The 17,270-nt window shown below is 49.3% G+C and overlaps 1 protein-coding gene across 1 annotated transcript; it reads left to right on the top strand.

Moving 5' to 3' along the window:
• Positions 1-1,633: 1,633 nt before the first annotated feature.
• On the top strand, positions 1,634-7,455 carry LOC144119959 (solute carrier family 22 member 16-like). The gene is made up of 2 exons (XM_077652456.1): positions 1,634-1,654; positions 6,052-7,455. Exons 1-2 carry the CDS (start codon positions 1,634-1,636, stop codon positions 7,453-7,455), a joined length of 1,425 nt encoding a protein of 474 aa, XP_077508582.1.
• The last annotated feature ends 9,815 nt before the right edge of the window (positions 7,456-17,270 follow it).

The following is a 17,270-nucleotide window of genomic DNA, read 5'->3' as shown; positions in this document are numbered from 1 at the left end:
CAAACACAGGACGAACAGAGAAACGTGCAACACAGGCGGTGACTTACAAATGATGTTTATTCGAAAGATACACACACATATTGAGCAGTCTCGAGGCAAGCTGTCAGCTGAGTCAACGTCAAGGCCAGTATAAAAGGCCGGATAAAAGCCATAAAATCTGAACATCCATAAAAGATTTATCGAGGAACGATGCCTGTGGGAAGGGTGACATGGGAAAATGAGAACTGGCACAGGCAGCAACTTGCCCATTCAAAGCAAAAAGAGCTCTTGCGTGTCAGCCCAGGGCAGAACAAATATTTTGAAAAGATACTGCGGAAAGCGCACACGTGAGATACATGAAGCTTACCTAATTCAAAACCAGGGCGACACGTGTGTCAGCAGTCCGACCATCATTCTATTGTAAACGAGACTGCCTATCTAGGCAAGTGATTTTATCTCACTTTTTTACTTAACTCTTTTACGTAAAATGATAGCCACGTTCCTTTTTACGCATCATCCATCCTTCACCTGCATCTTGTTTTCTTTCTCTCATGTCACCCTTCCCACAGGCATCGTTCCCTGTTAAAGCTTTTATAGCTTTTAAGATTTTATCGCTTTTATCCTGCCTTTTACACCGCCTGTGACGTTGACTCTGCTGACAGTTTGCCTCTAGACTACTTAATATGTGTGTTCATCTTTCGAAAACATCAGATGTAAGTCAGCGCCTGTCTTGTACGTTCCTCTCTTCGTCCTGTATTTGCGTTGTTCCCTTTTAAGCAAACAAATACAGGACTGCTGTCGGGTGATCTACGGATATGCATATTGTTATAGTGAAATGTTGCAGTATTTGAAAAAAATTGCGTTCATAAATGATTCCCCGCTCAAAACTTATTTCGTCCAAACTTGTTGGGTATGATTCTGTCCCGAGGCAGCGTACCAGATTATGATTCTTTTCTGAGGAGAAAGAAGTTGCACAATGCGATTTTTTTAAAACAAATGTTCAGTGAGAGCGCATGATATATTTGCTATTTTACTTTTATACTAATCTCGCTGGTTATGACTGTTTTGGGGTGCAAAACGGAGCTTAAAGCTGCAGCACTGTTTGGAGCTCGACCACCCGGTCGCTTCGGGTATGGACGCCGCTGAAAAGAAGAGAATAGCCCACCTCTTTCGCCGGCTCGTGCTTCGTGTGCTCTGTGAGAAGGCAACCCTGCCATCGCTTTTGAGGCAACTACCACGCAACCCTGAACACTGCGTTGCGACACACTCGCTCCTCCGCCGAGGCCATCGAGCGGAATGGACGCCAGCTCCTGCGCCCCCAGTAGCTCTGCTAGCTCGACAAAGCGGGCGAGAGAGGGCAGCATCGCCATCGAAGACAGCCTCCTCGACGGCTTCGTGACCCAGTATTCGTTGGCCGGGATCCAGGAGAGCGTCTACATCGTACTGGGCCACGGTGCCTACCAGCGCCGGTTCCTGACGTGCGGCATCCTGTGCGTAGCTACGCCGCTCTTTCAGTTCAAGGCGTACCAGCTCATCGGCCGACCTGTGGACCACTGGTGCCGACCGCCCAAAAGGCTTGGCCCATTTGTCTGCCGAGGCCTGGAAGAACTTGTCCATTCCGGTCGAGGCTGACGGCAGCTTCAGCCAGTGCACCATGTACGACCCATCGGAGCTGGCAAGCACCTGGTGCCACGGCCTTATCCAGCCCGCTCAGATGGAACAGCGTTTATTCGGTACGACCAATGACATGGACACTAGCTTCACTGAGTGCGCTTATTTTGACGAGAGAGTGTTAAAGGAAGAAAATCTGGTGTCGGCGTTCTGAGCGAAAAATCACGGGCATAGCTCTGGCAGGCGCTCGCCGATGGGCAACCTAGGAGCCAGGTGCGTCACTTAGGTCCCGTGACTTTGGGGCGCCCCGTGACATGCCCACCGGATAGTGAGCAAACTGCGCGCCGTGGTAGGCGGCAGTTAAATTAACGATTGGACACTCGGAAACAGCAACCTGCATGGGCCGCACAAGACCCATCTCTGAAGAACCTGCCATAGCGCGCGGGCACTGGCACATCGTTTAACCGCTGCACCACTGCGCCAGGAATTGTATGATGATTCCAAGGGATCTATGACTGTAGAGTAGAGAATGAACAATTCTGCATATATGGGAATTAACCCAAATATGCTATCGCGTCATAATCTTATAAGGCGAAGCTTAAGAGTCCCCTCCAGTTTTCGTTCAGCATTTGAATTAAACACGATGGCTGCGGTTCGGCCACAAGCAGCTCGCATTAATGCCGTGGCATAAGAGGCCCCATTCTCGAGAAAAGCCGGCGTCCGTCAGTGTCACGAAAGAGCAAGCGGCAAATTGCTCACTTCCCGCCGCGGCACATCAGAGGTTACGGCGCTCGGCTACTGATCCGGAGCGCCCGGGTTCGAACCCGACGGCGGCCGCGTTTCGATGGAGGCGAAACGCTAACGCGCCCGTGTGCTGTGCGATGTCAGTGCGCGTTGAAGATCCCCATCTGGTCGAAATTATATCGGAGCCCTCCACTCCGGCAGCTCTTTCTTCATTTCTTCTTCCACTCCCTCCTTTATCCCTTTTCTTACGGCGCGGTTCAAGTGTCCACCGATATGTGCGACAGATACTGCACCATTTCATTTCCCCAAAACCAATTTCATTTTAACTTGCTCACTAGACTGTTCAGTGAAGTTCAGTGCAATTTCCACCTGCCAAGCTTGATACTGCGCTGCCCGAACAACTATCTGTGCACAAATTAGCCTCACGGCAGCTCGGGAAGAGCAACGTAGGTCCCACCAGCCGCACCGGTGGCTGTAATTGGAACAGCCGACTGCTGGGGCAGTGACGCATCGCTTATTAACCGCTGCACCACTGCGCAATATGTGGTATGAGGACTCCCGGGATCTTTGAATTTATGAACGAGAAGGCGTGCACTAGAACGGCAGAGATCTCTAGTGCTTTCGCTTTGTACTCTTGAGGTATACCTTATGCTTAGTACACTTTTATTCCGGCTGCACCATGTACTACACGATGACAGTTTGGTTTTATAGGATTTTTGAACAAAACACTTACAGTAGGCTTTTGCTGAGACATGAGAAGCTCACAGAGCTCACTGCACGCAGTAATACATTATCTGGTATTATTTCATTAAAGACAAGAAATGTAGATGAATGCGGCACAGCTGTTATGCGTGCCACCTGTCCTCCTCTGCATGCCTTGGACAGCAGTGGTCATATAGCATTCTACGGTAATAACACCGAATACACGGTACAGCACTGCATGCGTAGGATTTAACATCATGAAGATGAGTCTGGCCTACCATTAAAATCCGCACTCAGCTAAAAAAAGCTAATTGTAGTCAACAAAATAGGTGGTAACTGTATCATACATTACTACCTTGTTAGTAACTAAAGGAAGTAAAGTTGGCGGTATAAAAATTTCATCCTAATCATCATCAGCACGACTACACCCGCAACAGGAGAAAAGCCTCTCCCATATCCCTGTCCTGTGCCAGCTGCACCCACCATACACCTGCAAACTTCTTAACCTCATCCGCACACCTTACTTTCTGCTCACTCCTGCAACGCTTCCCTTCCCTTGGAATCCAGTCTGTTACCCTTAACGGCCATCGTTTATCTAGCCTTCGCATTACAAACGCTGCCCAAGCTCATTTCTTGCTGGAATAAACATTTACTAACCCGGTAAGCAAGTGCCAGGCACTAATCTCATCAGCAACACTCAGTATCAAGCGTAAGAATTATCTGGCTCATGCTTGGCCTTATCAGAAAATGTTAACAGAAAGTGTGGACACTTAACGGAGGCTACCTGAGCTACTCGGTAAATCGTGTAAGCTGGGCTGCTCGGAGGAGCGCCGCGCAAGCTGCAGCCAGTACAGTGGCGCACCTCTTAACCGCAGCACCACTGCACTGGTAGAGAGAGGTATGAGGAATCGCCGCCACCTATGAATGCCAAGTAGAAAATGGCCAATTCTGGATACATGGGCATTAACCCACGGAGCTCGGAATGGTGTGCAGCTTAGTGGCCAACGGGAATTACATTACACAAACGCACCAACCACAAACGCAACAATGCTTTCGCATTCATACGACGTAAGCAGACTTAAGTGCCTCTTGTTTTTTGCTAGTAACAGGCACTTGTGCATGAAAACCTTGTTTGCCGTGCAACCCTAGCTACGTATGCATGGCAACTTGGCATAAGCAAAGACAAAGTATTCATTGCATGCAGGTAATTGAAGACGGATATTTTCGCATGGTCATAGGCGCCGACTGCAGGGGGGGGGGGTGATTGTGCCCCCCCCCCCCCCTGCCAGAACACTGAGCGATGGGATCGGGGGCAGCATATCTTCTGCTACGGACTCGCACATTTACACAGGCGACATTGGATTCGCCGAGGGCGATGTTGCTGTTTCCGGCCGCACGCTTCATGACAGGAACGGCGAACTACACTGGAGCGAAAAAAAGCGCACAGCAAAGTAAAAAAGACAAACTCGTCCAGTCAGCTACTTGATATCTGCGCCAACGTATCTTTGCTTACTTGCTGATAACACGATGTTCGCGTGAGTCACTGCCACAAAAAGACTTTTTTTTTATTCGATCTGCTACTAACATCATCTGATGATACCATGTCACACATAACACTATAAATGCCCTGCCTGAGCGATCACGATATCTTCACGTTCGATTTATCGCATGCAGCGTTGTCAAAACGCTCCAAGACCATTATCGAGTATAACAAAGATCATTTTGTAGCAATTATATCTGGGTTCCTTTTTAGACATTTTCTTAACAGGTCATCTCGAGCGCTCAGTTGAAACAAACCGGTGCATGTACCGAAGCAAAGTGCCTTAACTGATTCATCGTCTTATCCCTATTCGTCGTGTGTATTCCAATAGCCATGCTCCATGGTATAACTGATATTTAAACGATTTTCTAACACAAACAAAATTCTTTTTGGAACTGCTAAATATTCATTATAACCTGCTTATTAGGGAACATACAAAGCCGCTGCTTTAAATATTAACAACCACAGAAGTCAACTATATCCACCTTCTTTAAAGTAACCCTACTGAACATCCTAAAGACTGGAAACACCACTAAAGTGTGGTTATTGCACCCACTGACGAACCAGCTGCCGACCACCTCTGTGCTACTGTACTAAATGATACTTTCATTAAGTCGTTTCCTTCTTCATCCACCAAAGTTACCCAACGTCCCGATCTCCAGCTGTGTGATAAGTTTGCGATGGATCCCACCATATTCGACTTGCAACGCATCATACCGATAATCAACTTGAAACTAGCCCATTGTAGCGTAATTGGTGGTATAAACGGCGGATTTATACGGAATGCTAAACAGTACAGTTTTATCATCATGAAATGCATATTCTCACAATCATATCATCATGATGTACGACTGAAGACTGGGAGGCTGAAGATAAGTCGGAGATAAAGAACCCATATCTTTGAGATCCCATATCCTTGAGATCAATAGCATGCAAAATAATGGTATATATATATATATATATATATATATATATATATATATATATATATATATATATATATATATATATATATATATAGATATTTACACATGTTAATTTTCTGGAGGATAATTTCTTTTCTGTAACAGAGCATGGCTTTAGAAAGTTTTTCTCTTGTCACATTCAACTACTTTCCTTCACTTACGACTTGCACTTCTAAATGGACTCCACTTTTTCATCTGACTGCATACTTCTTGAATCTGCTAAAGCATTCGATAAAGTTAATAACTCACTGCTATTACGTAGATTAAGTTTCCTGAACATTGAGCCTGCAGTTCTTAACTGGATCCGTGGATTTCCTTGTTCTGTTGAATTTGTCACCATTAATAACGCTGATTCCTCTATTGTGCCACGTCCGTAATTTTCCGGTCACAACACCAATACCGAATTTTCTGCAGAACGGATACTTTAACACTATTGCCTTAAAAATTCTGATCCTAAAAAAGTGCTATGTTTCCAATGTGACATTCTTGAGAGTTTCTCGCGGCCCGCAGGACAGCCTCCTGGAAAACAGGACAGCCGTGCCTTGCCACAAATCGGACTACGACACCGCCAACAAGAGGGACAGCATCGTGAGCCTGTTCGACCTCGTGTGCGAGCGGCGGCGCCTGTACGACTTGTCCTCCCTCGCATACGTCTTGGGCTACACATTCTTGGCGCCCGTGGCTGGCTTCTTGTCCGACCGCGTGGGCAGGAGGCCCGTCCTGCTGGCCTGCGCCTTCGTCCTGCTCCTCTCCTCCGTAGGCACCAGCGTGGCTGCCACGTACGCTTCCTTAGTCGTCACTCGCATCGTGGCCGTATCGGCTGGCTCCGCCACATACATCCTCACCTTCATCCTGCTGCACGAGGTGACCGGGAACGCGTGGCGCTCGCTCTTCACTCTGCTCCACACTGCCGTGGCGGCCACCGTGGTGCCGCCGCTTCTGCACGCCGTTTCGCTGCTGGAACCGCGCTGGCTGCTCGCCCAGGGACTGCTCCTCGTTCCGACGGCCATGAGCGCCACTTGGTGCTGCCTGCAGGAAGAGTCACCCGTGTGGCTCCTCACCACGGGCAACATGCGCGACGCCGAAGTTTCCATCCTGAGAGCGGCCCAGCTCAACGGCGTGGACATGAACAAGGCCAGGGCAACCCTCACAGTGATCATGACCCAGTTGGGGAAGATAGACCGCAGCCACTCATCCGCGGCCTCCACATCCGCAGCGGAGGGCATCATCGAAACGGTAAAGATGCGCCGTCGTGCGGTGTCTGTCTTCATCGCCAGGTTTACGCTGAGCGCCCTCTACTTTGGCGTCTTGGTTAGGGACAGAGCGACGGCTCTCCGCTGGCATGTGGCGCATGTCTTCCTCTCGACTGCCTACTACGCGGCCACCTACTGGGCCATGACCAAGTGGGGCTTGTGCGACACGCTGGCCGCGCTGCTCGCCGTCGTGTGCGGCTGCGCCTTGGCCGAGGCGGCGGTGATCAGCAGGGACTACAACCCGGCCATCCCCTTCGTACACGCAGGCATGAAGGTTGCCGTGTCGGCTGCGCTGGGCGTGGCCCTGTGCTACGTGGGAGACATCTTCCCCACGCACATTCGAAGCATCGGCGTGAGCCTGTCCATTTTCTTCGGTGGTGCCGGAACGCTGTCCAGCGTTTCCCTCATCACGCTCGCCGGGCGGAACGCGAACGCCGCCTTCAGTATGTTCGCGGCATTCACGACCCTGCTGAGCATCGTGGTCGTCCACTGGCTGCCCGAAGTGTTCACCGAGAAGCCCAAGAAAGCTGTCCCGATTCGAGCTATGACCGAAATGGAGCGGAAGGAGGAGCTCAAAAAGTCGCTCTCGTTTTTCGCGGGGCAAAAAAAGCGCAGATCCCAGGAGCGACAATCGAGGCTGACGAATGCATCGGCCCCATGATACATCGGCCTGTGCACACTTGAGTATGCTCGGCGTCTTAAACTGAGACTAAAAAAAATGTATAAACCAGTTTTCTAAGTTAGCAGGGAAAAAAAACAGCGACCCCACATGATCATGAAATTTTTATGTATTTCTGCCTTTGACGAAAGAATGAATTTGCCATGATATTTGCGTAATAATAAAAGATCTAGCCAAAAGCGTTCAACTAGGAATTGCTGATTCCCTGCTTTAGCGTGGCTGCAGCTGATCTGCTATACACCGAGCTTTGTCTCGAGCAAATGCACAAGCTGTTCGGCACCGCTTGCGATCGTCGCCGCTAGAGCATATAGCGTACGTAGCTCGAGCCAGCAATGCTGCGCGTTTCTCTGGCAATACTGCGTCGGCAGGCAACAAGTTTTCAGAAAGAATAGCGTGATCATATGAGTACGTTTGTACATTGCTTGCTGGTGTGGTGGTTTGCCTACTTGTATTGCTTGCCTGAGCACCACTTAGCGCTACGGCAGATTTAGAGACCTCTTTTTATGGCTGTTGATTTCCACGTTTTGTGGTGCTCCTATCTTTTGCCTTGCAGTAAGGCATGGGTATTTTTTGTAGATGCTTAAGTAGTCGACCGATACGTTCGCTTTTTTTTTCCTCGGCAACCAAGTGTTGTTGAAATAAATCTGAATCTGAATCTGAATCTGAAAATCACAGTACACTGTACTGATGGGCGACTTCCATGCGAAGGTGGGCAAGAAGCAGGTTGGCGACCAGGCGACTATGTGATAGATTCTAGGAATAGCAGGGGCGAGTTATTAGTTGAGTTCGCAGATAGAAACAATTTACGGATCATAAATTCTCCTTCTGCAAACGAGAGAACAGGAAGTGGACCTGGAAGAGCCCCAATGGTGACACTAAAAATGAGATCGACTTCATACTATGCGCTCAACCTGACATCGTTCAGGATGTGGACGTCCTCAGAAAGGTGCGTTGTAGCGGCCACGGAATGGTAAGGTCTCGAATTAGGTAAGACTTCAGGGGAAAACTGAAGAAGCTAGTGAAGAGGAAGTCCATTAACGAGTTAGCGGTAAGAGGGAAAATGGAGAAATTAGGGATATCGCTGCAGAACAGATATTCAACTTTAACTGCGGAAGATTATCTTAAAGGGACCCAGAAAGGGGGTCTCAATAAAGGTGCGATATGTCTGTAATGTTAAAAGACGACGGTTCACAATTATCCCCCAGCAAGAATTATTTTAATGCGTTTTGTGGAAGCTGGGTTATATGCAGACGAAATTTGAACTTCCGCGTCTTCGCGCCTTTCCCTCTCCTCTCGCACGCCAAAACGGCGGCGCTCCTCCGCCGGCCCCACTCACTCGGCCCCTTCCCTGCCTTCGCCGGCTGCGGCGCGCGGAGTGGACGCGGCCGCGGTAGCGCGTGACGTCTGAAAGAATTTGGCGCTGTGAACCAATGATAACCCCTGGCTTCTGACGTCATTTGCAAGACGTGACGTCGTCTGCCAGGTTTTCGTGCGAAAGCCCGGCACCGCGGGTCGCCGCGAGGTGCGAAAGCGGGAGTTTTTAAAAATGTATTGTAAATTTCCCGCTCGCTTTTGAGGTCTCGTACGCGGCATGGACGCTCGGTGGCCTGTGCTCTACGTAGTGCAAGAATTTTAAAGCCAAGCTCTAACACCTCTTTCTGTGGCCCTTTAATGTTCATACAATGAACGATAATCTGACAGATATCATTACGGATTGCGCAGTAGAAGTACCAGAAGCTTGGAAGAACGCAAACATTATCTTAATTCATTAGAAGGAGACGCCAAAGACTTGGAAAATTACATACCGATCAGCTTGCTGTCCGTTGCCTACAAGACATTTACTAAGGAAATCGCTAATAGAGTCAGAGAAACCTTAGACTTTAATCGACCAAATGATCAGGCATTCTTTCGTAAAGGATATCACACAATAGATCACATTCACACTAACAATTAGGTAATAAATGAATGAGCAGAATATAAGCAGCCCCTATACATAGCCTTTATTTATTACAAGAAAGCATTGGCTCAGTGGAAACCTAGAGCTATTCACCACATGTTTACAGGTGGTCCGAGGCCTGGATTGGGAACAGTTAGAGATAAGAGTTAATGGAGAATACCTAAATAATCTGCGATTCGCTTGCTGAGTCCCTCAGGAGCTTAACTGCAAATCCTGATCAATGAGTCAGGCAGAGCAGAACGGTTGGTCTAAAAATTAATATGCAGAAAACCAAAGTAATGTTCAACGGTCTAGCTAGAGAAGTTCACAACTGGCAGCGAGGTGCTGAAGTGGTAAAGGAATACGTCTATATACTTAGCGCAGGTAGGGACAGCTGATCCGGATCATGAGTGGGATATAACTAGAAGGATAAGAATGAGGCGGAGAGCATATGGCAGGTTCTCTCAGATCATGAATAGCCGTTTACCAATATTCCTCAAGAGAAAAATGTACAACAGCTGTATATTGCCGGTACTCAGCTACGGGGCAGAAACGTAGAGGCTAACGAAAAGGGTTCAGGTTAAGGACAACGCGGCGAACTATGGAAAGAAAAATGATAGGTGTAACGTTAGAAGAAATGGGCTTGGGCACTGGGCATGTAATGCGAAAGAAAGATAACCGCTGGTCCTTAAGAGTAACGGAGTGTATTTCGAGAGAAGGCAAGTGTAGCAGGGGGCGGCAGAAGGTTAGGTGGGCGGATGAGATTAAGTTTGTAAGCATAGTGTGGGCGCAGCTGGCAAAGGACAGGGTTAATTGGAGAGACATAGGAGAGACTTTTGCCCTGCAGTGGGTGCAGTTAGGCTGATGATGATGATGCTAACAAGTACGCGACGCATACCCGGTCCTGCTTGCATGAAACTAACTGCGTTTAATAGTGTGTCCCATTCTTGGTATCTGCCTCTGTTCGTCGTGATATGTGTCCGCTTCTTCAGGTCACCTGCATGTTCACAGGCAAGCCTATGCTTCATTCCAGAGATGTATAGTAGCAAATTTGTCATACCAGCGAGAGCGTGGGGCTGAAAGATTCGCCATCCGTGTGTTTGCACGTGCTCTGGTGTTGTCGCCGCGTGCTTGATTTTGAGCGGACATACGTGCAGGCATTTTAATTGAATCTAGTACTTAGCCACATGACTGGGTATGCCTTGTGTCGGAGACTTTATGTGACGGATGACTGGCTTGGTCCGCTCCAAGGTCAAATACTTGCGATAGACCTGCTTAGTGATGGTAGTGTAAATGCCTTGTTTCCTTTCTTGTCAGCGTTTGAGACTATTTAATTTGAGGTATCTTTAAAGAGGGGACTTATTCAAGACACACTGCAGTGTCAGTTAACCGAATGACCGAACACTGGAGTTTGAGTTATATGGCGCTCCCTTCATCGGTTCTTAGACGCACTACGCTCTTGCACCGTACATGTTGAGGCTTCCATTGTACCGATTGCAAGACCTGGAATTTTATAATTTTCCCATTTGCCTTGGTATTTCAAGCAAGAATTGCCATCACCTGTCGTAAACACAAAGGGAACAAGAGAAAGAAAAGCCTCTCGGAGCCTGCCAACGTCTCGACGAGAGGACTTGTCTCTCTTGTCCTCTTGTCGAAACGTTGGTAAACTCCCAGAGGCTTATTTCCTCTCCCTTGTTCACATTGCGTTTGCAAGAGAGCCACCTACCTGCTCTCTCTCTACCATGGACTTCACCTGTTGTGTAATTTTACAGCGATAACTAGTTCAGGATCTTCTTCCTGGGTTAATGACAATGCAGGGGGACCGATTTCGTGTATACTGGCGACGTGATCAAACTTACTTCCTTCTCACTGATACGCCAAGCTCAACTTCTGAGGTTATGTTGGGCTGCAAGCCGTGTAAGCAGTAACGGAAGAGCTGACGTATGTCAGTAAGCTATACACCGCAGCAGACACAGGATAGAGGTCAGTGACGACACAGGGCGGCTTCACCAACTTGCCAACACAGCAGTAACGGAAGAGCTGACGTATGTCAGTAAGCTATACACCGCAGCAGACACAGGATAGAGGTCAGTGACGACACAGGGCGGCTTCACCAACTTGCCAACACAGCAGTAACGGAAGAGCTGACGTATGTCAGTAAGCTATACACCGCAGCAGACACAGGATAGAGGTCAGTGACGACACAGGGCGGCTTCACCAACTTGCCAACACAGCAGTAACGGAAGAGCTGACGTATGTCAGTAAGCTATACACCGCAGCAGACACAGGATAGAGGGCAGTGACGACACAGGGTGGCTTCACCAACTTGCCAACACAGCAGTAACGGAAGAGCTGACGTATGTCAGTAAGCTATACACCGCAGCAGACACAGGATAGAGGGCAGTGACGACACAGGGCGGCTTCACCAACTTGCCAACACAGCAGTAACGGAAGAGCTGACGTATGTCAGTAAGCTATACACTGCAGCAGACACAGGATAGAGGGCAGTGACGACACAGGGTGGCTTCACCAACTTGCCAACACAGCAGTAACGGAAGAGCTGACGTATGTCAGTAAGCTATACACCGCAGCAGACACAGGATAGAGGGCAGTGACGACACAGGGCGGCTTCACCAACTTGCCAACACAGCAGTAACGGAAGAGCTGACGTATGTCAGTAAGCTATACACCGCAGCAGACACAGGATAGAGGGCAGTGACGACACAGGGCGGCTTCACCAACTTGCCAACACAGCAGTAACGGAAGAGCTGACGTATGTCAGTAAGCTATACACCGCAGCAGACACAGGATAGAGGGCAGTGACGACACAGGGTGGCTTCACCAACTTGCCAACACAGCAGTAACGGAAGAGCTGACGTATGTCAGTAAGCTATACACCGCAGCAGACACAGGATAGAGGGCAGTGACGACACAGGGCGGCTTCACCAACTTGCCAACACAGCAGTAACGGAAGAGCTGACGTATGTCAGTAAGCTATACACCGCAGCAGACACAGGATAGAGGGCAGTGACGACACAGGGCGGCTTCACCAACTTGCCAACACAGCAGTAACGGAAGAGCTGACGTATGTCAGTAAGCTATACACCGCAGCAGACACAGGATAGAGGGCAGTGACGACACAGGGCGGCTTCACCAACTTGCCAACACAGCAGTAACGGAAGAGCTGACGTATGTCAGTAAGCTATACACCGCAGCAGACACAGGATAGAGGGCAGTGACGACACAGGGCGGCTTCACCAACTTGCCAACACAGCAGTAACGGAAGAGCTGACGTATGTCAGTAAGCTATACACTGCAGCAGACACAGGATAGAGGGCAGTGACGACACAGGGTGGCTTCACCAACTTGCCAACACAGCAGTAACGGAAGAGCTGACGTATGTCAGTAAGCTATACACCGCAGCAGACACAGGATAGAGGGCAGTGACGACACAGGGCGGCTTCACCAACTTGCCAACACAGCAGTAACGGAAGAGCTGACGTATGTCAGTAAGCTATACACTGCAGCAGACACAGGATAGAGGGCAGTGACGACACAGGGTGGCTTCACCAACTTGCCAACACAGCAGTAACGGAAGAGCTGACGTATGTCAGTAAGCTATACACCGCAGCAGACACAGGATAGAGGGCAGTGACGACACAGGGTGGCTTCACCAACTTGCCAACACAGCAGTAACGGAAGAGCTGACGTATGTCAGTAAGCTATACACCGCAGCAGACACAGGATAGAGGGCAGTGACGACACAGGGCGGCTTCACCAACTTGCCAACACAGCAGTAACGGAAGAGCTGACGTATGTCAGTAAGCTATACACTGCAGCAGACACAGGATAGAGGGCAGTGACGACACAGGGTGGCTTCACCAACTGGCCAACACATCTACCCTCCTGAACTGACGTATGTGCTTCGTGAGCTCGCAGAGGTAGGCTTCTCCTAAGAAAGAAATCTTCTGCAAATATTTCATGAAACTATAGTAAACACTAAAATAAGGAACAGGTGGCAGAGCAAGTGGAATAATGCAGTCGACAACGACCAGCACCTGGAAGGCCTTTCTTGGGGAACGGAAGTCATGTAGCGCCGAAAATGTTTCACGGAAACGATTTGATGCCGCCTTCGCAGTGGATAGCACACCTTACATACTACATACCTACGAAACTTTGTGAACGACGCGAAGGCGTGGTCACAGTAAAGACCGCTTTATTTAAAGGCACTAAACTTTAACGACAAATAGAAAGTATTTCGGTATATTTGACGACACATTGTTTCCGCTATAATTTGCTCTAAGAAAATCACGTGTCTGTTCGTCCTTAAAGCAGGAAATGCTGCAACGTAGCACAGTGGGTGAGTTAGTATTGCTTCTTGAGAGAACAAAACAGCGCAACTAAAACGAAGGAAAACGCTTGTAGAGTCTAACGAGATTTGAAGGCGATCACTTCAGGGCTAACCTACTCTGGTTAATGTGCTCTAACAGGGTTTATATCTGCAAGAAGGCTCCTGCGAATAAATGACCTTTGCTAGGCAAATAATTCTTCTCTCATGCACCGTCATGTTTGTTGCAAAGTGACCATCGGGAAAACGAAAAATTTGTTAGTTTGCTTCAGTCTAAACGAACGCGATAACTTTTTAATTACCCGCCGCGGTGTCTCAGTGGTTAGGGCGCTCGACTACTGATCTGTAGTTCCCGGGTTCGAACCCGACCGCGGCGGCTGCGTTTTTATGGAGGAAAAACGCTAAGGCGCCCGTGTGCTGTGCGATGTCAGTGCACGTTAAAGATCCCCAGGTGGTCGAAATTATTCCGGAGCCCTCCACTACGGCACCTCTTCTTCCTTTCTTCTTTCACTCCCTCCTTTATCCCTTCCCTTACGGCGTGGTTCAGGTGTCCAACGATATATGAGACAGATACTGCGCCATTTCCTTTCCCCAAAAACGAAATATTATTATTTATTATTTATTTCGTCAGAAGGCAAAATGCAGATCCGTGTTAGGTGGCTTGTCGGTCCACGGCTGACAGCGATCTGAGTAGCCCATTCAATGGCCCGGGTCTGAACGCCTAGGTCTGAGCTGACCAAGACTACTTCCCATTGCTCAAGAGTATATAGCACCTTTTATTAGAGATTCCGGTGGTGGCTCCTCTTTACAATTCCACATATATGTCATCGTAAGTGGCTATTTCGCCACATAGTGTACATTCCGGGTCGTAATCACCGGTATAGAATTTTGATAGTAAGTGAAGAGTCATAAGGATCGCGTCTGGAGACGCCTCCAGGTGGTCTCCCGCTCTTTGTCTGGAATAGGGAGGATTCTCCTTTCTAGTTTAAAATTATTAGTAATGTCGTGAGGTGATGGTAGGCCGTCCTTTGAGGAACTCTCCGTAACTACCGCGTCCCCTTTGTATTTATAATTATTAGTATTTTTCTTTGTAGAACGTGGCAAGCAGTGATCTACATATGCGTCGGCGCGGCTGGAAATTGACCTTGTGGCGTTTTCCAAAAGTTCATTACGCCACAAGGGTTATGGCGCAAAGGGCAGACTACGATGACTGATCCGAAAAAAAAATTTAGGGGGCACTTTGTTGACCTAAAGTGCAGTGAGGCGAAAACCTTTAGTGCGGTTTTGCTGCTTGTGTCGCTGATGTGTGCTGATGTTGATTAAAAACTACAAAGAGCGTTTAGGCGGCATTCTTCCGGATCGGGTTTCAGGAGGCGTCTGGCGAGATTGCCTGGGGAGCGCTCCTCTCGAAAAATGGTGGCGCCACTCAAATACGTCATACAGTGATCAGCCACACGGGTTTATCATTTTATTTTGCGATGCCCCCCACTTATCACGATTGATGGTGTAGCTGCTTGGTGCCTTATCTCGATGACGTCATCATTTTGATTGACAGCTTTAGTGTGACACTTTTCTGCGAACATTCCCGCTGGCCAGTCATGAGCTATAAAGTCTTTCGACTTAAAAGGCTCTGTTTGCGGAGCAGAAAGGCGACCAACTTCATCGCACTCCATTCTACAGCCGCCCCCGCCAGTTCTTCCTCCCTGGCGTTTTGTGCAGCTAAGCGACAACAAGCCAACTGATCTACGTCGGCCATCATCTACCCGCGCGGCATCGTCGTTTCGCGACCGAATTATAGAGCAAGACGCCGCATGGCTCCATCGTTAGGTACGTTGACGCAAGCATTCAGGCCTGCGAAACAACAGCAGCAGTTTACTGTCCTTGCAAGCCTGCTCTGAACAAAACGTCAAGGTTTCGCTTCTCAGAACCTCCTTCCTCCTTCTGTGCGGAGATGCTTGCGGTTCAAGAGGCACTTTGATCTGTGGCCGCCGTTCCCATGCTACACCCGGCCCGCATTGTCATTCGCACCGACGCCCTTCACGTCACACACCTACTACGACGAGTCAGTCGCACCCCAGAAATCTGCCAAGACACCCATAGTCTAGCGGCACACATCCCGCAACAAATCCGTATTGAGTGAGTCCCGCGTGACCTCCTGAGCGCACAAAGCCGCGCAGATGAAGAAAGGAAGGAAGGAAGGAAGGAAGGAAGGAAGGAAGGAAGGAAGGAAGGAAGGAAGGAAGGCCTCAGACGTTGCTGGCACATACCCACTACGGGGGAGTGGCCAAGACACAGGCGGTTAATTACTGGATACAGGAAAGTTTCGACGGGAAAAGGAGTGGTAATAGTATGTAGTCTGATAGATTGGAAGAGGGAAGGAAAGGGTCCAGTTAACTTGGAGATCAAAGACGGGACAATTGCTTAATGTGCATAATAGTACACAATGCCTGTAATGTTGCAATGTCTTACTGACTGAGGGCGGGAAAAAGGGCCGCGCAGATTCTGTGACCCGCCTTTCGACCCTAACCTCGTCTTTGCCTCGAGTCCTCACTCTGGATGACACCACCCTCCTTTTAACAAGAGAGGAACACCTCCGGTGCCGCACACGTGCTCTAATCCCTCCGTGTGCGGTAACCTCGTGGTCTTACCCGTGCAGAAGAGGTTGCCCTTCGGAGGATACGGGTCGGGGTTGCCCTAACTCCATCTGTGACACGCTAGTGGGTGGTGGTGGTGAAAACATTTATTACGGATGAATAGGAGGTATGTTTGGATCAGCCCGTAAGGGACCGATCCGTACAAGCACTAGGTGGAGGTCCCTAGTATGGGACCCCAGTGGCGGTTGCCGCCGCCCGGGCGCGCCCGACTAAGGCTTGTTGGGCCTGTAAGTCGTGGCAGCCGAGCAGGGTCGCCTCCCAGTCCTCCCGGGTTGGGTTGGGGATGGGGGGAATAGCGGGGTTGGAGGGGCAGGCCCACACCATGTGATAGGTGTCAGAGGACACTGCACTACAGTGTGGGCAGCTGCCACTAAAGGAGGGGTCAAAATGTTTTAGCGCTGCCGGGCACAGCAATGTATTGGTGAGAAGGCGGAGAAGGAGCCGCTCATCCGCCTTCTTCAGGCCTTTACATGGACTAGGGTAAATGCGATGACAATTTTGATAATATGTTGTAATATCTTTGAATGTATAGACCGGATTAAAATCGGGTTCCTGATCGGATGGGGAGGAGAAAACAGCCCGGTGAGAGAGCGCGCGGGCGGCTGCGTCTGCTGCCTCGTTTCCTGCCAACCCCTGATGAGCAGGGGCCCATATGAGGTAACGGTGTGCGGGGTCCGTATCCCGTATGCAATTTTGGTATATTCGATAGGCTAGGAAGGGAGTGCAGCCTTGTTCGACGTTCCGACAGGCCCCTCGCGAGTCGGTGATTATGTATTTTGAATTGGAATGTGAGGCCGCGAGAGCAATCGCGACCTCTTCTGCTTGTGTTACACTGCGGGCTCTGAAAGTTAGGCCGTTA

Source organism: Amblyomma americanum, chromosome 2 (assembly GCF_052857255.1).
Source record: "Amblyomma americanum isolate KBUSLIRL-KWMA chromosome 2, ASM5285725v1, whole genome shotgun sequence".
Taxonomy (NCBI): Eukaryota; Metazoa; Arthropoda; class Arachnida; order Ixodida; family Ixodidae; genus Amblyomma; species Amblyomma americanum.
The sequence above is the reverse complement of the archived record's forward strand: the minus strand, read 5'-3'. Positions and strand labels throughout refer to the sequence as shown.

Bases quoted from the DNA above. Each gene is read 5' to 3' on its own strand.
- LOC144119959 (XM_077652456.1), top strand. From the start codon at position 1,634: ATGTACGACCCATCGGAGCTG. The intron at 1,655-6,051 runs GCAAGCACCTGG...CGCGGCCCGCAG, and splicing joins TGTACGACCCATCGGAGCTG to GACAGCCTCCTGGAAAACAG.